General features: G+C 33.8%; 1 protein-coding gene across 21 annotated transcripts in view; it reads right to left on the bottom strand.

Annotated features, from left to right (window-relative positions):
- The window catches only part of ADGRB3 (adhesion G protein-coupled receptor B3), a 461,440-nt gene that overhangs the window by 168,231 nt on the left and 268,145 nt on the right, over window positions 1-25,064 (bottom strand). For all 21 annotated transcript variants that reach the window (XR_014954217.1, XR_014954216.1, XR_014954218.1 and 18 more), the window contains one exon: window positions 23,804-23,847. Coding sequence is in view for 17 of the 21 variants with exons in the window: in XM_021530139.4 (XP_021385814.1) it covers window positions 23,804-23,847 (44 nt within the window). In the remaining 4 variants the exon portion in view is untranslated. The remainder of the gene's footprint in view (window positions 1-23,803; window positions 23,848-25,064) is intronic.

The raw sequence follows: 25,064 nt of genomic DNA, 5'->3' as shown, positions 1-25,064 counted from the left end.
GAAGTATTTGGACAATGTTGTCATGCCCATGGTGTGATTCTTCAGGTGTCCTGTGCAGGGCCAGGAGCTGGACTCAGTGATCCTGGTGGGTCCTTCCCAACTCAGCATGTGATATGTCTCCATTCTATGATTCAGTGAGAATTATCAGAATATATCTGCTTTGCACCTCTGAAATAGCAGCTTATTCCAGCCATTATCTTATCCTAGCTTATGAGTCTAACACAACTGCTAGTATTGTTCAACTGCTTAAGAATAACCCAGGCAGTTAAAGTGCCTCAAAATGCTCAGTGCAGGCTGTTTTTGATACAAGTGGCCAATGTCACACTTTCAAGATCCTGATTGCAGTGGAAAGATGCCCATAAAAAGTAACAGTGACATAGAAATGCCACTTCCCATTTGGGGAAATTAGGAGTGGAGAACAGAGTTTTAAACCTCACCACGACTGACCATTACTGACTTTTCTGAGCTAATGAATAAGGAGGAAGAATTAAATCTATTGTAACTCAGATAGGTTTCACCTAACAACTGAGAATCTCTAGGACATGCAGACAAACAGGTTTTAATATCTGTGAACTGAAGGAGTAAGGGACTCATCTCAGCACACTGTAGTTAATAACACTCCTTCTGGTTTCAGAAAAAAAAACCCAAAACACCAAAAAAACTTAGGGACTTTTTCCTTCTACTCCCACACCTATTCTCCACCTCCCACTCATGACATATTATTAGAAAAATCTCAGACACATGATAGAACAGTTGATTTATGACCCACTCAATCAGAAATAAAAGAAGTGCCACTGGTAAAGCACCACAGAGTATAAGCAGCAGAATAACCCTGAATGTCTTTACCACAGTTGAGGGAGACTATAAATGAGACTGTATAATCCTTCTTATCACATTGTAGATGCTACACAAAATTATGCACCAAGAATTTGTTATCTTAGATTTTGTGGAAAGTGAATAATAAAAAAGGATAGAAAAAATGGCTAGGAAGTAAATTTCACTTCCATGAACAATGTAGAATATAAATGTATCCTATCAAGTAGACAAAGTTAAGCCATCTTTCTTTCTGTCACTTTCTCACAACAAATTATGCAATAGGAAAAAAACCATAAAAATCTCTCCTGTAGACAACTATGCAGAAATTTTAAATAATTCACTAGATTGCTTCAGAAGACCAGCAGATGATGGTTACTGGAATTTTCTCATTGTAACTGGAAATAAAAATATAATGCTCTAAATCTGGATATAGCTCTGCTTATTTTTAATTAAGAAATGAGTAACAGTAATAAGAATTACTTTAGTAGCTCTCAAATATTTTGAGAATAGTAACATAAGCATTACTTTGCTTATGTTAATAGGTATCTATACCACTAATGTTTCTCTAGACGAAATTTAAATCCTCATTGAAGGTGAAAAAAGCTGAGAGAGATAAAATACTCAGTCCACATACTTTAGAATTAACTGCCATTCTCCTGCAGTTTATTTAAGAGTGTAGCTCTAAATCATGGAAAATTATGTAGGAAAAACCCCATCTATTTAATTTAAATTTTAAAAAAATGCATACATGCTGAGGATTTAATAGGACTTCAAGAGAAATAAGCTCTAGGAAGTGACACAAAACTGCCATAATTTTCAGGAGGAGTTGCCACTGATGACTACTGAAGAAATGAGTCAATGATTGCTTAATGAATTTCTGTTTTTATACTCAGGCCAAGCCGTTTGATTTATTTGTTTATTTCTCTTCCAACAATAGAACTTAGCTGTATAGGCAGAAACTCTTCAAGGGAGAGATCATCATACTTGTGAAACACTGGATGTGTGATTGTACAGGTCCTACAACAATTCTCAATCCCTTCAGTTCCACCTAGAGGCACGAGTGCACAACAGCAGCAGGAGTCACCCAGCAAGATTTGTGCAGGGGCAGGGGGAAAATGAAACAACTAAACCACAAAAATATTATTTTTATGGATATGTGCCTGTTTGTCTCATTCTCAGACCCTGCTGAAGTTTTCCCTGTGTTAAAAACATTTATAAGTCTGTTTCTGGGTAGATCCTCTTGTGGTGGAAGCATAGTCACTCACATATGCGAAGTCTGCAGGAAGTGACCCAACTAGCTGGAGATGGGACACATCCAAGTACATCCAGGTACATACTCGAGCAGAGAGGAAATCAGTATAACCACCATTTCCTCCAAACTGAGGTCAGTTTGGTCAATCTGAAAGGTCCATTTGTCACAGGAAGCAAAGATGAGTATGTTAAAAGGTCTGCTAAAATACACATTTGGATTGATTTGTTTGAGGGTGTTTTTTCTTCCATACCTACAGAGAACTCTGGAGTCCCTGATTAAGCTACTGGAAAGAAAAGTGTTAAAATTATAAAGCATTTCTGTGATTTTTATGCCTGTGAAAAACACTAATTTTATGACTACTGGTTTTCCTCTATTAATATCCAGACATATCATGACCACTATAATACTCTTTTGAATGTTGTCTTAATGATACACAATTAATGAGCTGCCAAATGTACTCGGAAATGAATACTGAAACCACACAGTGCTGAAGTTCACACATATTTGATTACACTTCAGACATATTCAGCACAGAGTTTACAGGTCGCACTCCCATCTGATTTGATCCGGTGTTACTTGGGAGATTTCAAGTTAGACTTTATTATAGCAGATGAGACTGCTGCTCCATATCTATTAAAACTCATTAAGGCAAGCATTATTATGGAAGACTAGTCAACAAATAAAAAAAAAAAAGAGCAATTTCTGCATAAACCCATGTCACTTATGTTTGTAGTATTTCCTGTCTCTTTTATATAGATATTAGTCTTCTGTAGAGATGCTTCCTGTGGAAATGGAAGGACAAGAGGTATTTCAACACCTTTAATACTCAACTCTTTGCATTTCAGTGTTTGTACCCTCAGCAGAAGTAAAACAGCTATTCCAGAAGCCTCTCATGCAAGGTTTCTCCCAGAGAAAATTTTTCACTTAAATCTGCACATGTGAATCATCTTTTGGATCCAGTAAAAATTTTCCGTATCTTCAGTATCAGCTGGAGAACCTTTAAGAATTAAAGAGTGTCTCTATTTACTTTTTTAAAGTCAATTTATGATCACTAAATCTAAAGTTATTTCATGTAGGTAGCTGTTTTGCAATCAGTGTGTTTATTGCTTGTCAAAATCAACTTTTGAAATGGCAACACACAGCATTTAGTTCATGAATATAAAAATTTCTATAAGCTCTGAAGTGTTGAAATAATGAGGTTCCACCATTTGTGCAGTACAGTTCTAAGTCATATTTATCTCCATGCTAACTTTAAAATAGCCTCATCGAAGGTCAAATCTGACATATCTAATTCTATTTTATTAGAAGATCCTTTACCAGCTTTTTCCATATAAATTTTGACTCAGATGGATTACCACTTAATTCTTTGTGCTCCTCCACATCATTAAAGTGTAATATTGAATCCATGTGCCCTACTTTTGTCACTCATGCTCGTGAACATGAATTCAGATTGAAAGTGTGTGAAGAAAGGGTTACTCAATTTTCTAGGCCCTGACTATCTATTCTGAAAGAATTTGCTAAATCTTGCAAAAGAAAGACTGAGAGATACTGAGAACAGCAGGTGCGTTCACCAGTAGACTAAAGATGGAAAAGAGCGGTTTAACCTGGATAACTGGCACATGGACAAGTCACAGTCTAACAGGCTTTGTGATGGAGCTTTTATAACCAAATCTTACGATGTGATTGCTTGCCAAAGCTGCTTGCAGTGATCCAGGAAGCCCTGTCCAGTCCTGCTAGACACACAGTGAGAAAACATCATTACAGTGTTGCAATTAGACTCTCAGTGGTACTTTGAATTTCCACTCTCTCTTGCATTATTTTGTAAAGACAACTGTAGTACATTTAATTTTTTCTGGGTTTAAGTACTTCAGATGTGAAAAAATATTAATTAATGAACCATGTAAAAGGGAAACTTGTTAGCAACTTACTGCAGTAAAACAAATGTTAGGTGGGTCAAAGATGTATCTGTATTTCTGAAGAACAGTTAACTGAAAGTAAACTGGATTATGCTATTGCATATGACCTTAAAATCCAAATCAGTCCATCTTGAAGTTTCACCTCAACATGGGTAATGTGAAAAGTTCTTATATCCCCTGCAAACATTTAATGTAATAAATAAATTAAGTTTTAAGTGTGGTGAAATTTCTTACATTTGAAATTAAGTTTAGGAAGAAATATTGAAAGTTTAAAAATAATTTATCATAGAAGTCCACTATTAAAGAGACTCAGAACATCTAGATTCAAAATTATTCAAAACTCATTTCACTTGCAACAGAAATATATATGTTATAATTTAATATTAGGACTGTTGTAACACTTGAAGGTTTGTGGCATGCATATTTGCATAAAAGTGTATGAAGAAAATAAAAAGTGAAAGCTGAATATTTGTCCCAATGAAAAAATTTCTTTGGTTTCACTTTGGAATAGGTGTATATTTAATTACAAGCTATTGTATGTACTTGTAAAATTCAAAGGGTAGTAAGTGAAAAGAAAGTGGTACATGGAAGCATAATACTGGCTGAGTAATTCTGTAACAGACAGCGCCAGAGGCAGTATTGTAAGTACCAGAACATCCACCAGAGGAGATAGCCACAGTACTGGAAGTTTTCACAAGAGCTAGAAAAGACAAATTTTTGAATTATTGCCTTTAGGTAATGAATTTTCAGTCATGTGCTGCCTGTGGATTTGTACACATGGAGAGGTTTTGGGGGAAGGAGGCAGTATAAAGGTCTGCTGTTCAATTCAAAGTGTTACAGCATAGGATACAACCAGACAAATCTGGATTCTGCCTTTACTTGCCTGCTAAGTAGAGAAAAAATGCCTGTGTGTTTGGAAATTGGTTTAAATGCACTTAGGTAGTAATGGAGAAGGGATGGTCAACATATAGATTATTTGACTTTCCCAGCATGCACATGTAATGCACAGGTTTTCTACAATGTAGATGGAAGTCACCCAAGTCACAACTTACTGATGTTCAAATGGATATTTCCTAAGTCAAGTGCTTCTAGTACTCTTGTAAACAGACTTAGAACTAAAATTAATAAGAAAAAAAAGAGGAGAAGAAAACTGCAGAATAATCCAACTTATTTGCATTTTTCTGCTAACAATTTTCACTTTGGTTGTAGAGTCCAGATACTGGTCTATGAAGCATGGAGAGCTGACACTTTTTCAGAGTACATCACATTAAAGGCTTCCATCCATTTCTTTCACACTCCTGTTATGTAATAGATTTACATCTCATCTCTGTATCTGAGGGTTTGGCATTTGGAGAGTATGGTTGAGTGGGAATAGAATAAAATATTAGGAGAGAAATGATGCTATGGCTACATAGATATCTGATTTAATAATTTCTCCATTTATAAATGGTGAGTATTCCTTGACTCAAAAATACGTACTGGATACCTTAGACATTCCATCATTTATAGAAATAGTTATATTTATTTAACTCTACCCTTCTGAGTTGGGAATTATGCACTTTCTTCCTTTATGTTATAGGTCTACTCAAGATCTTTTAAGTTACAGTGACATTTCTGCAGTTAGTTATCTTCCTGCAATGCTCTCTCTCAATAACAAACTCCAAGCCTACCAGCATGATGAAGTATTTTGTCCAGTCATTTTCAATTTCTATACTGAGTTTATAAATAGCATAATAATAGGAAAAGACGAGACATTCCAGTATGATTGACAACCCCAAAAAGTCCTAGTTAGGAGAATAAATTCAGCTATTGGAATCACTCAGAACTATATGAAACTTTCAGCCAAATGTTTTCGTGGTGGTGTCTTTTACCCACCATAACAAAAAGACATAATGTAGACTTGCAAAAGGGAACAGTGTATTTCATTATGTATTTATATATTTCAGAGGAAGTGACATTCAGATTAATAAATTGTTTATCAACAAGAAAATCTGATAGATTAATAATATAATTTTCTCAGATAATAAATGGACAGAGTTTACTATAGCTTCTGGAACATTTCAGAATCAAATAACTCTTTAATAATAGGAACCAGAGAATATTTGTTCTCAGCATCAGGGCACTGATGTTCAGCACTGTCTGGTTTACATTAACACATGCTTAAACTAGATCAGAAACATAGTTCAACGACTTGAATTCTCACAGCGTTACAAAAAAAAAAAAAAGACAAAGAATAAAAATAAGTATCCATATTCTGTGAGTAAATATAAGGAAGATGTAAGCTAAAAAGTTACTACAGAAAAGTTAAGAAAGTGAGAAATACAAACTTTAGACAGAAAAAGAAAATTACACGTAGCTATTTGAATTACAGTCTTTGCTTGGATTTTTGTGATCCTTCCTTGAATGTACAAGTAGAGAGAAGAATATTATTTTCATAACCTATTAGATTATATGGTGGCACAACCATTTTATATTTCTAATGAATGAATCAGATTTAGTCCATATACAATATAGGGGAAAGAAGTGGCCTATGAAAATGCTCATTTTATATATGTCTAGCTGTATTTTTTATAGGTTATGAATTTCAGTCAAACTGCAAAATTAAATTATAAAAATTGCTGGAGTATTGCAGGCTAAAATATACATCTAGAAAAATGAGCAGATCTGAGTGTGTTTTATGGCAGAGATAACATAATTTTCTTGAAATTATATGGGAAGATTTAAGAAATGCAACATGATTTGAAATATCAGGAAAAAAATTGCTTACAGGAACTTGTGCTGATCAGAAAAAGTGAAAGTATATTTAGTACTAACAATGAACTTTAACACATTACTTCTTACAGAACTGCTGACTCAAGAAGTTTTCTACATTTTCCTGCCTGAAAGTCCCTCTCTATAAAACCTCATCTGTCCAATTCCACTTAAGGGTTACTTCAGAGGTTTTTTTGAGTGTCCACAATGTGACTATAGAAATAAACTCCAATATTAAAGTAACTTTTTTTTTAACTTCCAAATTTCTCTTTGAAGTCACTGTTGATACTCTGGAAAATATTTGCTCAACATTTTCACTGATTTTATGTTGAAGACAGAGAAAAACCTTTCAGTATAATAAATTTCTAACTTTTGGCTCCTAATTCACATCAGCTTCCTATAAAACTGCTTCCATTTCTTCTGCTCTGGATCAAAGACTAAAGGAAGGCACGCAGTTTCATTGTCCACATGCAGCATCTACAGATTGTTCCCTTGGCAAGTCTCACTCCTGCATTTAAACACTGACCAGGACCACTGACTTCCTGACTGGGAGACCAAAAAAAGAAAAAGCCCAACCAGACAGATACCAAATGTCCAACATGAGTGGATGTTTGCACACATAAGCACACAGAAGCAAGTCAGTAAGTTATTTGACCAGTACTTAGCAAGCTAAAAGTTGCTATTCTTTCAGTGTTAAATACTGAAATTATTTTCTTGGAATGTGTACTTAATATTAATCACATATCATGGTCTTAAACTTATATCATAAGCATTTATAGTTAAAAAATCAATTTGGCCCCAAAAAGTATATTTATTTTTATTTTAGTCTAAGAAAGTGTTCCTTTGCCATACTATTGCAGTGTTTTTTCTCAAAAAATAATGGCTCCCGAAATAACTTTACAGAATCAGAGAAGTCTATCCTGCCTGTGCTGAGCTGTTTCTATCACAATTAGGCAGCTACCAGTATCCAAGCCAGCAGCTGAAGGTTGTGTAGAATATATCCACTCCACATGGCAGTACACTGCAGTGACAAGGTGTAGAAAAAGTTTATAATTATTATTTTTCCCTTGCATCTAGATGTCTTTGGAGATAGCTGGCATCTGTAGTGATACGTGAAATATTGTGATCCGTGTTACAGATCACTGGATGGGAAAATCAAGGAAACTAGAAATAGCAAAATGTGGGATGCTTCTTGGTAAGTGTTATTTTGCAGTTCATCACAAGTCCAACACTGAAATGTTGCCATTAGTCACATATACTTGTTGCTGTTTTTATGCATACAAGTAAGGCTAAAAATTGAAAAAAACCATCCTCCAAACTAAACAACACCACTAGAATCATCTTGGTTTTAGTATTTTCACTTCTCAAAGGGAGGGTTTTCCTCTTTACTTTCAAAACCACACAGAATAGGAAAACAACAGAATATATAAACCAAAAAATTTCCTCTGGAAGTTTGCATCTCTATGTACACATGTGGGAGAATCTAGAAGGTTTGAGGATATATTACAGAAGAATTAAATACTTCTAGGTTAATTTGTAACAAACCATGTCAAAATTTCCAATCCCATGTTGAAGACAACTTCAATTGTACAAGCTTAGAGATGATCTTGAACATTGTCCCCCTGTAGATTTCAGATAAGGATATGTGTTTAATCAGTCTTAATTGAATATTTTGGTGAGATGTGGGTTATAAGAGAAACTGTGAAATGGGAAAGTCACATAAGAGAATTATTTCTTACTGAACTAATACATCAGAATCTCTTCGAGTTTCATCTGATTTTTAGAAGGCAACAAATGCCTAGCAGGAAAATGCTTGATTTGCATCAGATTTGGACTGATTCTAGCCAGGAAACTGTTGCTGTGGGGTAGATGTTAAAGACCTATGCGTTTAAATAACATGGTAATCATGGCACTGAAAATATAATTTACAAACCTGAGAGTTAGGTGTTTAAGTTTCTTTTAATAGTGAATAGGGAGAGTTAGGTGCTGGAGGACAGCATTTGATGCAGCTTTGAATAAAACACAGATAAATAAATCAATTGAAAAACTGCAAAGTGAAATGTTAAGAATTCCACTTAGTTAATGCCTACAGGGATTGACACCTGAAACCACTTTCCATTCACAGATAACAGCATCATACAGATAACTGGCTCATTCCCTTTTAAATAAGGCTGCCAGAAAGATACAAGCAGTGTTGTCTCAAACACCTGTTACTTCATATAGGGGAGACCTGGATATTAGGTCCTCAATCAGACAGAAGCAGTTCACAAGCTCACTTGTTCACTTGTTCACAAGTTCACTTTTTACAACCTGTTGCACTGTGCTGCAGTCTGCATATATATCATATATAAACATATTATTCATAGGACCATAAAATGACAAATAGGCCGACTATACTAAACTAATGATGATGTCTCTTCTCTGGAAAGTTTGGGAATCCTGCTTCAAGGATTTCTTATGTATATTTGACACTACAGAACCCCTGAGAGTTCACATGGACTCAGAAGCCGTGGTTTCAATGTCTCCCTCTGAATTCTTACTGTGTCACCACTGCTGAAGTTAAACAAGCATATTTGGGCTTCAGAGTTCTCATTTGTAAAGTGGCAATTATTTTGCTTTTTAAAATGGTACTGACATGGGCTAGCATAGCAGTTTCATCTTAGCAGCAGCAGTACCTCTTTTACCAACAGAGACCTCTTACAGCTGGGGAGAGTGAACTAAAGAAAGTGTGCAGCTTCAGTACATGAGGAATCATCTTATGGTGTGCAGTTCTTTATCAGTTCTATGACTTCACTGCAATGGGAAGAATTATTGATTGGCAGAAAGGGCACCACTGAACTTTCAGCTCTCTGACTGAGGTTTTACAGTGAGAACTAGCTGTTTGTTGTTTGTTTGTTTTTAGTCATAAACCCATCCAAAGTTAAATTAAAGTTACTGAGAGAAGCTATGACACTTCATAGTGCCATTCTGATGCAGACTCTTTTAAGAAAAGTGCTGTATTTCTTTTGCCCTTATTTGGACAAAGGGTTTCTGTGTATTAAATTCTCTCCTGTATGAATTGATTAATTTAAATTTTGTTCAAGGGCTTCTAGATGTCTTGCCTGGAGTTTTATTGAGGAAGGAAGTGTACAATTAAAACAGAAGATGAAGACTTCAATGGTCAGATGGTCAGTAATACAAATATTTTGTTCCTGTATAGGCATATCTCAGTTATAATAAAATAAAAAATTAACCTATCTCTATATGTCTACTTAAATTACCAAACTTTTGGATAGCATCACTGTTCTCTGTTCTTACCTGAGAAATGCTTTTTAAGACAGGAGTACACTTGGTATTAAATTTATCTATTTTCTTTCTTTTAAAATTTAGCTATGGTAGTACTGTGGCCTTGAACAACCTACTGAAGTTTTCTTCCCACAGATAAAGGAACTTTCAGTTCAACAAAGCAGGAACTTAAACTTAGGTAGACAATCAGTGCCAATAATTTGACAGACAAGCTCATTTACTGTGCAGATATCAAATTAAACTTAGACTGAAGAAAATGAACCTACTTACATAACTAATTGGAATATCTGCTATATAGAATTCTCCTATATTATGGTTTTGATTTACATTTTTTCATTAAAAATGAGCAGTGGAGGCTAATCTGCTCTTCTCATAGTTGGTGGAAAAAAGTTGCAAGTGTCATTGACATACTGTAAAAAATTCTAACATTTTCACCCAGATGGAGAGCAAGTTGAAAACACAAGGAACATTATCTTCAGAACTAAAAAATTACTTTATATGTTACTATCCCAGAAGATTGAGGAAAAAAGCACATAGGCTTACATAAAAAAAAAACTTTAGATAGATATTTCTAAGTTACCTGATTGTATGTACCAGAGCAAAATAAGTAAATATTGAATTATTTGTTAAGAAGAACATTTTTCTCTCTGGAAAGAAATATGATCCTTATGTTATTCATTGCCTTTTACCATTCAACTAACTGCCTGGGAGTTTCCACACGTTTCACTGATTACATTATTGTAAAGGGCAAAATATCCCTCAGACTAAAATTTCATTATTTTTACACATCCTTCTGGAAAGAATGCATAAAATGTAATCAAAATGTGATTTAATGATGATCAGAATTTATGCCCTGTATAGTATACTGAAGAAGAAACTAAAATATGAGGTTTAAGTGAAAACTGAGAGCAAGCAAAACCCAAACATGATAGAAATTACTCAGTGCATGTTAGAGAAAATCTGTTTTGGAATATTTATAAGACACAATTCATTAAAGGCGTTTTATAGTGCATCTGGTAATGTTTCATTGTTAATTAGTTTTCTTGCTATGTAGTCCTTGTCAGGGATTACCTATGTTAGTGTTTGCTGACATAGGTAATCCCTGTAACCAGGATGTTTGCACCAAACAGGATTCTGCTAGTAGGTGTGAGTGCTGTCTTATAAAATTAATTTCAATTCACTTGACAAAACAACAGTACCATAGCAGTGTGTAGGGGAAAGGGGAGTGTGATGTCAGCCATTTAGCTACAGCTTTTATGTTTTAGAGTACACTTCAATTAAGAAAGGTTAACAAGGTTATTTCTCAGGTTTTGGCCTCTAGGAACTGATTTGAGAGGCAATCAAAACCATTGAGATATAACTGGTACTAAAAAATCATGGGAAACTTGTATTCTTTATTTGTGTCACTATGCAGAATCAGACTTGATTTTTTGCTTCACAAAAGTCAGATCATCATAGCAGAGGAACTGTATTGCCAGAATATTTAGCCTGAGTAAATCTTTGCCTGTATAAAGTCATAAATGGTACATTATGACATAAATTAAAACCTGAAAAAAAATTCTGAAAAACTACCTAAAACCACAAAAACATTGTGTTGCAGTTAAAAAAAAAAAAAAATCCAACAGGACAAAACCCCACCAAAGTGTCACATATATGAAATCCTAGGCTTGTTCTCACTTCAGTAATGCAGAATATAGGAGCTACACTGCTTTTAAACACATACCAGACAATTTGTTCAATATCAATTGTGGCATTCAAAATGCCACATTTTGAATGTGTCATGCAAGATTATGGTGAATATCAGACCATTTCAGTTAACAGCTGTTATAATGATAATGGATTGATTGTGTACCACTTATCCAACTTCATTGTAATCTCTGCTTGTTAACTGTGATAACATGATGGAAGGCTGATAATACATTAAAATTCTTTCACTTCATAAATAGGTTTGTAAACAGGGGAGAAAATGCCTCAAAAATGCTACTATACAAAAATGCTATAATCAGCCTTGAAGGGTCACAAATATACATTTTTAGTATCTTAGCCAAGTGTGGAGAGAAGGCAAAGCATTATTTTATTACATCCTGATTCTCAGTACAAACTATGTTTTAGAAATTAGACATTATGTTTCAGAGCATGTCTTATTCCTTATGAGGACTCATTTCTCCTTTTGCTTTATTAAAAAATGCCTATCAAATTGATTTCATATTTCCAATATTAACTTTACTGAATGCATTGCCTGTCCTCTGACAAGCTACAGTTAATTTGTGTGTTGCCTTTGGAGGATGTTTCCTTCATAAACTTACTGGTTACGTAAAGTTACTATGTCCTTAACAATGAATTCACAAAGTTGGAAAATGCCAATCTCTAAAAACTAATGACATAACAGGTTAATTTTTTTCTGAACCTCTTTCTTCTATATCTAATTTTGTGAGTTCAATGTCAATAGAATATATTCCATATTTTAAATTATGCTTATTATTTTTACACAGCTTTATGAGATCATTATTTGTAGTCTGATGGTCAAGGCTATCTTCTGGAAAGAAAAAGCTGGGAGAATCCCTAGTACTCCACACAGACTTTGACCATGGGTTATTTTACAAATGGTCATCCTTATCTCTTTATTAAGTATGTGTTTACCCCAATGACATAATTTGAAAATGCACATGCTGAGGTAGAAATTGATATATAGTGCAAAATTCAGTCTGGTATTAATGCTTATAAACATAAGTACCCATAGGTATGTAAAATTTTTAAGTTTCCAGTAGTCAAAGAATATCTCGCCAGTATAGTCTATAGGGCCTAGAGGACAATTTACCTGTATATAGTACCCCATGACAGTGGCATTTGCAGCTATAAACATCTGAGTGATTTCACTTTCTCAATTATGTAGTTAATTCTGCTGTTAGCAATTGATTAAATTTCATATATACAGTACTACTAGAGAAGTACTTCCTGTGCCTTCCCCTGCTTGAAAGCTTTGAAGTCCTGGTGCCTTCCCCTGCTTTCTTTTATCTTCTCCTTTTATCTTCTTCTATACATATATCCTGAAATTGTTCTACATGACTGTATTAAGCTATCTAAATTGAGCCTTTAATATTAGCCCTTAGATCTAAGTCCCAAACACATTAACATATCCAGAAAATACCTTCTCTTACACAAAACTAAACAGAAAAGAAATTCAGAAGAAAAATTATTTAAAAACATCAGCTTTAAAGTTGACCACTGATAACCTATACTTAAAATCTAATATAAATAATATAAAAAAATTATTCACTTCCCCAGAACATTGACCTGAGTCTTCCTTGGTTTTATGATATATATTTTCTCAGAAACAATTTAATTAATCAAAGTAAACTGAAAATGTAAAGGTCTAGTCAAACCAAAAGGAACATTTGTTGTACAGGCTATAAAGTGACATTTGGATAATAGTTTGAGCTGGCAGTGGCACAAAAAAGTTGTAACAGAAGGGTATCTCTAAAATAAAATGCCCAGTATCTATAGAAACTCCATACACAGCAGAATGTGTCAGCAAATGCCTTCTCACCTCACTCCCATTTCTCCCTGGCTCTTCCCTAAAATTGTCTGAACAAGCAACTTCTGTGTTTCCCAGAGATTAACATGGCTTTTGTCTGGGATTTCGTCTTGTATCATCATTCTTAGATAGCTGTGCATCTACACACTAGTCTTTCATGGTTCTTTAAAAGGACACACAAGAGATGCTTCTGTTTTTGCAGGAAAGTGAGAATCAAGCCAGGAATACATGGGTCCTTTCACAAATGCTAGACATAGTCTAGACTAAAGAAAGATGGGCAATTCCTGTGGCTAGGTCATAGGGTTGTGGACCTAAGAGCACCTTGTTCTCTAATTTTGGCTGAAGCACTTACTCACTATGATATTTAGAAATCCATATATTTCCTTGACTGTGATGAAAATTTTTCTATCTACTAGAAAAACCTCACAGGAAAAGAATGTCATGTCTAATGAGGGCAGAATAGTCTGCTTCAGATGAAAAATAAAAACATATTCTAAACATCAACTGTACAGGCAAAGTAAGTAAGGAAAGACAGATTGATGATTGATACATGATAGCCAAAGAGAGGAAAATAGGTGGTTTTGTAGATTTAGCATCACTTTTCTCTTGCATTTGCAACAAAGCAGAGGCAATATAGAAGAGGTGTTTGTTATCTAAGTTCAGTATATGTTCTCCAATATAAATTACATTGAGATATATTGACATTATATTTATCTGATGTAGAACCTGGCATCAGATAAATATGCATTGCAGCATACAGAGCATGCTTTGCTGTATAATAAAATAAATAAATGGATGTTTAATGCTTTTAATTGTACTTGAGGGGGTGGTGGTAAATATTTTTACATGCTTTATTCCTCAAAGATTTTAATCTCTGCATGTACATGGAATGAAGAAGTATGTGTGTAAGCACACACACAAGTTGTGTACCTAAAACATCAGATGTTTGACTGTCCACTTAAAAGAAAAAGTGGGAGGGAAGGGAAGAATGGGCTGAAGACGTGATGTGCATAGAAAGAGATATCAGCTTTCTCCTGTACATTCTTTTAGAGTATAAACTGCTTAAAAAGAGATTAGACTGCTTCCTAAATGCTGCTGACTTTTGCTTTCTTAAGAATTTCTCTACTAGCTATATTGCTAGTAGAGAAAGGGCACTATATTGCAGTTGGGCACTAAATGCAATTGGAAGTTGCTTAAATGAAATAACTTTTTTGTTTTAAGCATTTTTTGTTTGTGTTATTACCTCATACTTTATATATTTACCTTTTAAGCTATTTTGATGTATTAAAACCATAGTTTATTTTTGTGAACAGCCACTAAAACTGAGCAGATATCAAAGAGGTACATGCCAACATTTAAAAAAGACATTTAATAGCTCTATTATTTAGTCAAAATAGAAATTGTGACTAAGTATAAACCTAAAGGATTTGGTTTTAAATCTGGTCAAAATAATATACTCTTTACAGGCCATTCATAGAAATATATCAGATTCATTATAAGCAGTGATCTTATTTTTCTAGCTCTCTATTGCTCTGCATGTCAGTATATGCAATCCCTTAATCATTGCCATTCATGTTGATGCAACAACTCCTGGATTTGTGTCAATACCTGCAGTACAATTCTAGTTCTATTTTCCAAATCCATTTCTAAACCTGGGCCATCTAAGGATCTATTAGTAAACTTGACATCAGGATCATATCCATGCTAAGTCATGAACTGACAGTCACATGAAGGCATTTTGGTGTGTGTCTTTGTTACATGCACAGATATTTTGCTTTGCTTCCATAATTAGAGGTAGATAGAAAAGACAACCACTAGAAATTGCATCATTAGGATATGTAGCATCAAGAATTATAACTATAGACTGTGAAATTTAGAATTATATTATATACGCTATTACTTTGAATAATAGCACAATTGCAGAATGCTATCCCCAGCACATGCACTTGAATGTACATGTATATTACATTTTGTTAACTAGCTACACAGGAAATTTCTCTTACTCTACATTATTAGAGAAGATGATGATAACATTAAAAAACCATCACAACTACACTATGCTTTCAGCTAAAAATCTATTTAGCCATAATCTAGCAGCTATTCAACACAACAGTTTTGGTTTTTCTGTGAAATTACTTTGCTTGGAGCTCTTCATCTAGCATATTACCTTCAATTTAAACTCGCTTAAATCCTGATATACATTTGTATTATTCTTATTAAGGTCTGGCCACCCTGCATATCTTAAGCTTAATAAAAGATCTTCTATCCAAATGAAGTGTTAAGTTGTACAAATATTGTCCCTGTAATCTTTAAATAATTTAGAATTGTAAGTGACAAAACCACAAACATCATTTTTATCCTTGTTTCTGGTAATTTCAGTTTTATGGCTAATTCAATTCATATCAGATATATTCCTTTAATCAAAGGCCACTTTATCAAATGCAATATTGCCCTTGGATGTTTCTGTTTTAAAAGAATTAAACCAGCCTACCTCATGGGAGAGAATGATAAGTTGAGTTTCATCCTCACTAAGTAGAACTGGGTTGAATTAACTACAGTAAAAATATAGTATATGGTAAACCTCCTCCATATGTAATCTGTCATAAATTGTAAGGTAAATATGAGTTGATATATACACACATTATGCTTTCTCCATGCTGAGACAGAGTACATGATGAAGTAGTCTAATGACTTGATGTTGTTTTGATCTGTTTATCTGGTATATATGGAAAAACTGCTTATATGAGATTTACTACAGGAAAAAAAATTGACTGGAAGCATGGATAACTAAGAGAGAATCAACAAAAAGATGTCAAGGATATTTTATCTTAGATTTTGCAACATGATGCAAGTGCATAGCTACTACTTTACTAATATTTCAATGTATTTTTCTGAATATTGGGACACTTCAAAGCCTTAAAGTCTTAAACCTGTCTTCTTTATCCACTCTGCCTTGAATTTCTTGTCTAGATTCAAATTCTGAAAACATGACTCACAAAAAACCCTCTATATTTTAATGACAATGGCCTATGGAAATAAACCATACAGAACTCTTTTTTATTTTTTTTTAAGAGTTATTTTTTACCAAATAAGCCTTTTTAAAATTTTTAGATTGATTACTGACCAGATTTTGTCAGTGAGGACAAACACATTGACTGACGTCATGAACAGGCACGTGAAGGTCTTTGCTTCCCTCTAGTGACTGGCCCAGGAAGAGATTTAACTGAATCTGCTCACCTTACTCAACTTTGGCTCAGAGATTCAGCAAAAGATTAATTATGTGTGAAGACACCTGAGAGGTCAGTGAGATGCTGATACAGCATCAGAACATGTATACTTGTGATAGTGATTGATAATATACGGCAGATTTACACTGGACACGTGTTTGACTTGTTTTGATGCAATTTTACAGTTTTATCAGGCAGAGACACAATTTCAATGTTGACAGTTCAAGAACAACTGATAGAGTTGGAAGATGACCTCTAAGATGAATTTGAAAGCACAATTTCAAATATCTATTTAAGGTAATTTTGCCAAAAAAACAGTTGTAGTAAGACAGATCAGACTTCAGTGAATTACATTGAAGTAATTGATGCTTGATTTACCAGAGGGAAAACATATTAATTCAGAAGAATTAGATGTACACATTTTCAAGTAAACACAAGCAAACCTACAATCTGCAAGTGCTAAAAAATACATTGTATTATATTGTATTATATTCTCCTTATCATAGTACTAAAACTAGCTATATTTATAGCAATTGTAGTTTGGGGTTTTTTTCTGTACTGACTGCATATAAATTTAAAAGTAACAAATAATATGATTTACTTACAAGCTACTTTATGCACATGACCTGTACCCCTATTTTCAAAGGAATAGGTGCACAGCTTTTCGCACATGGACAAGCAAGGATTCCCCAGATTATTCAACTTCTTTGGTGGCACAAGCAGGCTTTATTTTTATTTAAGGATGGTATAATACAAGGACCTTTAGTGCTTCTGCATTACTTCTGTGGGATAAACAGCTAAATTCTCCAAAACAGACAGCAGTCATGAGATCATCAGAATGAACAAGGAAAAAATAAAGAGAAATAGCATTATAAAACTATTTAAACTTCAGAGATCTGCTTTATGGCAGGAGAATAATATTGGCTTTGAAAATAGGTAGGGAACAGTGTCACTTAGGAATTTGAAACTTTACCAGGGTTCAATGAGTGAACTTGGATGAACAGCTTTGCTTTCATCATGGTCTAGTTTCCCCTAGCTGTAAACCAGGGAGGATGGTATGAACTTCTGTGTTAAATTGCTTTTAAATTTGCATGTCTAAAAACCTTTAGGAGGTACATGACATAAATGAGAAAGGTTGCTAAACTTTAGCAGTTACAATTGTGCTATTTTGTACTTTCGTAAGCTTTATTCTATTTGGTATACATTGTTTTCTCCTGTAAGTCAGCTCAAGACCAGCACCATGGTGGATTTCAAGATCCCATTTTTTTGCATTTCTTGGGGAAGTTTTATTAAGAAAAAAAACAACTGCATTTTATTTGATTTAGTAAGATATATGAATTTTTCTGGAAACCTAGATACAAAAACAAATTATGACTGATAATTTTTTGTAATGAAGTTTATTCAAACTGCTCAATTATCTTTTGTCCTCATTATATACTAAAAATCTGTCAAAAGTCCAATATAATTTCTAAATTTGATTATGTAGATACAATCACTGGCTCCTTTTAGTTACATTCCAGAATTTAAATTGCCTGATATTACAAGAAACCACTATTTTTAGTTTGTGAAAAATCTACATTTACATAACAGCAATAAATAGAAATTGAATTCTCAACAAATGGAGTTGATTAATCACCCAGTAAAATTAAAAAAAATTAAAAGCGAACATATTAGGAGGAATTAATTTGATTTCTTTTTTTTTGTTATAAGTCTCAGTATACCATGTAAGCTCTGTTCATGGCCGTGTAGGTGTTAGTGAAGAGCAGTGTTATAAAAAAAGTACTAAATTATAAATTCCTCCCATATATACTGATTCATTTTGTGTGACTTAAGCAAAGAAAATTTTGGTCTGACTCTTTTTCAGCATAAAGAAACTCCATTATATTGTACAATATTTCAGAATTAATTTTCTGCATTACAGTATAATCTTAGCAGTTTGTGAATTTGAAATTTTTTAAATTTAGGTCTTGCATGGCTTGCATGGTCCTCCACTTGATCTGATCTGATTCAAATCAGTCAAAGGCTTTTTGTTGTCTGCAAAGGAGTTTGGATCAGGTTTTTTATCCCATACTGTTTTAATAAAAAACAACATGATTCTGTAAAGTCTTCCAAGTCTTTATGCAGGACTATCAGGAATACAATGTGTAGTGTGCTGTTACACAGGTTACAGTATGGAAATTTCTTCATAAAAATAGGCATTCCAGGAAGTATTTAAGTTCATTAATGAACATAGAAACTAACATAGAAAGAGATTTTTCTGCCTTGAAAAATGTGCCAGGAGTAAAATCTGACTGTAAAGCTGGACCAACGAAACTGACAGAAGTCAATGGAAGAAGCAAAGCTTTATCTGGCATGTACTGCCAACTATATTCAATTTCCTCAGTATCTTTCTGGGGAATAAAGTAATATGACTGTGAAGTAATACAATGTAAGGAGAAGTTACTACTAGTATTTTCAGAAGAAAATTTCTGCCTTAGGATGTTCTGATGATTTGATGATTAGTTTGACACAGTATGATAAAATTTATAAAGAGTTGTCTTGAACATATTTTCAATGGTTTGCAAGGCTAGGACAAAAAAATAATTAAAAAAAAACAACAAAAAAAAACCCAAACAAAAACCCCCAAACCTTTAGTGGTCCATTGTGCTAATTTTAAAACTGAAAGTGGAGAGGAAAGAGACACAGCAGATTGGTGTTCCCTGTAAATTTTACCACTAGGCAACAAAATGCATAAGTTGCTGGCATGCACACAAGTTTATATTGTAAAGCTGAGTTGCAGAAAATCACAATTAGCTGGCAGACTCTCATTTATTGGTATTGAAGAATTCCTTTAATGGACTATTTCTCTAGACTTGTATCCAGGGACAATGGGAGAAAAATAACTAAAAGCTGTAGGGGATAATTGGAAAAAAAAAAAGTAATTTTTTTTTTTTAACCCTCTTTAATGGAGGATGCTACAATATGTCTAGAGTGTAATCATAAAGTTACATAAATGTATGCATTTTGTAATTTTGCATATATGGGTATTCATACTTTTATACAGCTTAAGGGTAGAAAATCTAAACCACTTGTCCTAATCTGAAACTGAACCAGGTCAAAATTCTTGCAGTATTAAAAATTCCAGCTAATTGCATTGTATTTCTTCCAACTGTATAGTCAGCAGACACAAACTATTATGAGCAGACATATGGTCAAATAAAATGCTGTCATACTGCTATAACACCCTTTTGCAGCAACTGGCAGAGAGAGCTTCAGAATACTGAAACCCCTTCCTCATCCAGTGCTCCTTTTGACTGGGATAGACTTGATTGTCTTCACAGTGGCTACTATGGGGTTCTGTTTTGGATTTGTGCTGAACATAGAGTTGATAACAGAGAGGTGTTTTTGTTACTGCTGAGCAGAGCTTACACAGAGCCAAGGACTTTTCTGCTTTTCATGCTGCCCTGCTGGTGGGGAGGCTGGGAGTGCTTGGAGACACAGCCAGGACAGGTGACCCAGCTATTGGTTGAGACTGTTTTTGCTGTCTCCCTAGCCTTTCTTGTTTTCCTTTCCAGAAAGCTAGGAAAGACAAAAGAAAAGCTTTCAAGTTTGGTTTCATCTTACAATCTTTAAAATCACTTCTGTAGGGTAGGAAAGTACCTGACCAACTCCTTTTCCTTCTCTTTGCTGACTGAGATTCTTGAACTAATGTATCACAAACAGTTCCTGACAGTGGGGAATTTTTTGCTCATGCTAGATAATGCAAAGAGAAAAGACACAACTCTTTCTGAATTTTTTGGTTGGTTGATTTAAGGAACTGAATTGTTTCTCCTTAGAATGTTAAGTAAAAATATTCCAAGAATTTTCCTATGAACTAGATGAAGAAGCATTCAGGATCATGTGATTTTACTGAAGGCAACATCTGAATACATTTTTTGAAATGAGTAGGTGAAGTTATCACTCATTTCTGAGTGGGAAAAATCACCACTCACACACAACTGATGCTACCAGCTTCATGTAGGGAAGCTGGAAGTGTCAAAGGAAGCACCAGAAATCATAAAAACCTGGTTTCAATCACCACAGAGAGATGTGCTCTATATTTTGGGATAATAAACTGAAATAAAATGTTGCATTATTGGATTGAGTTTAATATATGACATATTATTTTGTTCTTTAGTTCTACTATCTCTATATTGTACACACATTTGACTAGATGCCTACAGAAGGGGCACAAGGCTGCCAGCTTGATAAATGGGAAGCCTTATAAAACATAATCAGAGGGATGAATCACCAAATGTCATAGAAAGAATGGACTAAAAATACTTTTTCCAAAGTTAGGATGACAAAATTGTCACAGATATCAATGGCAGTAGAATAAGTTTGATGATCTGGTGTGATTAAAGAGCACAGAGATCCAGACCTTTCTTCAAGGATGGAAGTCAGAGAACTGTAATCATTATTCAATCTCCTGAAAAGCACGTCCAAAATCCAGGTAGATAAAGCTTTCCTTGTTGCCAGAGAAGTATTAAAGTGACAAGATCAGTGGAGTGAGTATCATTTACCAAACGTGAATTTCCAATGCAGATAAAGGTGTGGGAGAAGTGGCTAAAAAGGTGGAAAAACCCATTAGAGGTTGCTACTGGCTGGATACCAATGATAAAAGCAAACACAGATTTCATCTGAAAACCACTTAATTTAAAACACCCGACTCATGACAGTCTATTGATTAGTTAAGCATCCTCATCTAAAAAAGACTACTTTTTGTTGGGTTTATTCCAAAATGCCTGCCAAGTCCTGCTTATGCAAAAATTATCCCATTTGGAAGGACATGAGTGCATCACAGCTCTGTAGGATTTGCAATGTGAATTAGGCTATTAATCCATCAAATCCAGTTGCCTGCTGGTGAAGATAACTAATTCCTGAGACTTAGAAAAAGTAGAAAAATAAAAGAAAACCAAGTCGTCAAGAACCCAACATAATCATGAGCACCTAACCAATTGTATAGTCCTCTACATATTTATTTGTTTAGATTTATAAATGTTAGAAACTGATTCAGTGTTATAGAGCTTTCATAATTTACAATGTCAATGTACAAATTCTGAAATATTCCTGACCAAATACAAATACAAATAATGGCCCAAATGAAAAAAGAAACAAAATAATAAAAAATACAAAAATAAATTTTGAATAAGCTAGGAGTAGAGATATTCTCCAAAGGGATGGATGAAAAAAGTTGAAGTTTGCTCTTGATGTTGGACATTCTGATACAAGATAATGTCACATTGTCAAAAAATATCACCTATACATTTTCAAAATAAGTGACAGTGGTGTCCATACAGACTTTGCTGCATTACATCTTATTGGGAATATTTTAGGGCTCATATAACTTTAAAAGATGGACACATCTCCAAGAATACCCCCAGTCTTCACATTTTCCAACATATTCAATAGCTACTATTAAATAATATGTCTAGAAAAGATATCCTTCAGAACACAAAAGCACATGTTTCTCCCTTAAAAACCTCAGACTATTTTATGTCAGCTTTATGTTAATTTTAGATGGTTCACAATTTTACTTTTCAATTCTTTTCTTTTCAATTTCTTTTCAATACTTTTCTGAATCATATTGAAAGCACCTGTACGTAGCACAAAAAATACTAAGAGAAATGAAAAACAAGTGTCAAGGACAAAATGCATTTGTTTGCAACTACTTCACACATTAATCCCAAATACCTGAATAAAATAGTTTAATGACATTGTTAAGTATGTAGCATGGTTTTGGGGTTTGTTTTTTAGTACTCTAATTACACTCAAATATGCCTTTGATATTCTGGACTGGAACAGTGAAATCAGAGCATGTGGTCTAAATACACAGTACTGAAAGCAACCCATATTATAAAGCAACCTATATTATAAACAAAGCACTGTATGACTTCTGTATAAGCAAAATACTGTGAAGAGAAAAACAAAGAATGTGGTTCAAATATTTTGCTTTTTTATGTGCTCCTAATAATGCATAAAATGAAGTATGTGCTTCATTCCACATATTTAATGGAAATTGAATGCTATGATGTTACTGACAAATAATGTTATTATGATTCTTTTGCAGAGGCACAGACCATGGTACTACTTGTATTTGGAAAGATTCTAGTATCATATCCAAAGTTTCACATTTCTGTACTATAATGTTTCTCAGCCACCAGTGTGCCGATGTAAATCCAAGCTCAAGGATAAAAGCAGTCACAAAATCACAAAAATCATGCAATTTCTAACACTGTAGATAAGTCTGTATTATAAGACATATATAATATACCTTGAGAAGAAGTACAATATCATCTTTAAAAAACAATAACACGGTAACCATATAGGGATTCATCTTGAAACAATCTGCATTGATGCAAAGTTCACCTTGACTTTAATGGGAGATTTACTGTGAAAGATTAATACAGGAAATTACAACTACACAAATTTAGAATTAATTTTAAACCACAACTGGATTTTACCAGTTTGCTTTCTTACAGAAATATTATAATTTTTTTTTGCTATAGAAGCGAAACACTAAAAAATGTAGAAGTCTAAGATTTCACTGCTTAGTATGTAGCTATTATTTTAATAAATTTAAATGAAAATTTGAACCAAGTAAAATGAAGATTGCTGCAGGGATCACACTTGAAAATTGTATTTCTCCATGCAGTAACAGAAATGGGAGTCTTCCTTAGTTATTTGTCTCATTGTTTACCCACTTGCTTGTTGCCCAGCAACCACCATGAAGGAAATACAGTCCTTAGCCATTCTAATTTTAACCTTGAAAAAGCAGATGAAAATTACTATGTGAGTAGTCTCTTTCTGGTGAGATATTGTAATATTTCAGTCTCTATATCTGCAAAAAGGAAGCCAAGTGACTGGAGAACCCAGTACTTCCAGTCTGTCAAAGGTTCACTTTCTCTGCTCTTGTATCAACTCGTTTACTGACCAACTATTTAAATATTGGTACTTGGTAATATTTTAGCTATAGCAATAGAAGCAAACATCTGTCACTTACATTCTTGAATCATCCCACAGCACACAGTAGGGATTCAATGTGCCCTAAGAAGAAAACAAACAGATCTATTAGTTACCCATATGCAAAAATATATGTCATGCTTGACCTAAAAATTTGTTTGGGTTCTCCTACAAGATTATCCTCATACTCTGATGAATTGGTGCCACTGAAATGGCAAAAGCTTAAGGTTAATTCCTATAGGATATTTTGAAGGCACTTAAACCTCAGAGCAGAGTATATGTGAATTCTCTGCTTAGATAAGGAAAGCATAAAGTTGTCTATTTGGTGTATCCTAGTGGAAGTAAAATATGAGATAATAGTTAATCCCTTAAGAGACTTGACTCTTCCCTTAGGAACTTGGAAGTCAAAATCAGTAATGGCTTTAAAAACTTTAACCATATGTTGGGCAAAATATCTTGAGGTTGGTCACAGGCCCCACATTCAGTATCCAAAGGTTTTGTTAATTAGGTCCTCAATCAGCAGAGGTTTTGCTCAAAATATAGGTTTTTTTTTGTTTGTGGTTGAATTTTACAATACTGGCTCCTGTCTCTTCAAACTCCGTGGAAGATTTCTGATTTGATTTAGAACAGAAGGGGAATCTAGGGTTTTATTACAATTCACTGAACAATGGAAAACTTTTTGGGAAACTGAAAAATCTATAAAATTATACAAGTTTATTTTGTTGCCTAGGAAGTGTAGAGACAAAATTAAAATTCACTCAGATTAATTTAGAAGAACCCCAAAGGGCTAAACTATATTCCTGTTCACCATAAGCATTAGATGTTCCCAGGAGTCAGAACTACATAAAAAATATACAATATATAGAATAAAAATATACTTTTTAAAAATCATAAGTGATTTGAAGAAACAGGTGGAGTTCACTATTTTTGGATATCAATGCCAGTAGATATAAAGGTACTTTCATATAAACCAAGCACACCTTAATATTTTATTCTCAAAAAATATTTATTTATAGAAAAATATGGCAACCTGTAAAGTAAAAATCTATTAAATATTTAAATTATTCCATCTACCTCTTTGTCAAAGATAAAAAAGGTTCTTCTGGAGGTGCTTGTAAGAGAGGCATTTTGGGAATTTTTGAACTTCTACTTCAGTATTTTGCTGACTGCATTGAATTTTATGAGTAGAATATAAATATTTAAAACCAACATATACTTGTGGCACTTTATATTTACATAGCACTATACAAACATAAATAAAGGATGTGCCATCCCCTAAAGTATTTATAATATAAAGAAGA

The sequence above is a fragment of the Lonchura striata genome, chromosome 3 (assembly GCF_050655825.1).
Source record: "Lonchura striata isolate lonStrDom1 chromosome 3, ASM5065582v1, whole genome shotgun sequence".
NCBI classification, from domain to species: domain Eukaryota; kingdom Metazoa; phylum Chordata; class Aves; order Passeriformes; family Estrildidae; genus Lonchura; species Lonchura striata.
Note: the sequence above shows the minus strand (reverse complement) of the source record. Positions and strands in the feature narration are given on the sequence as shown.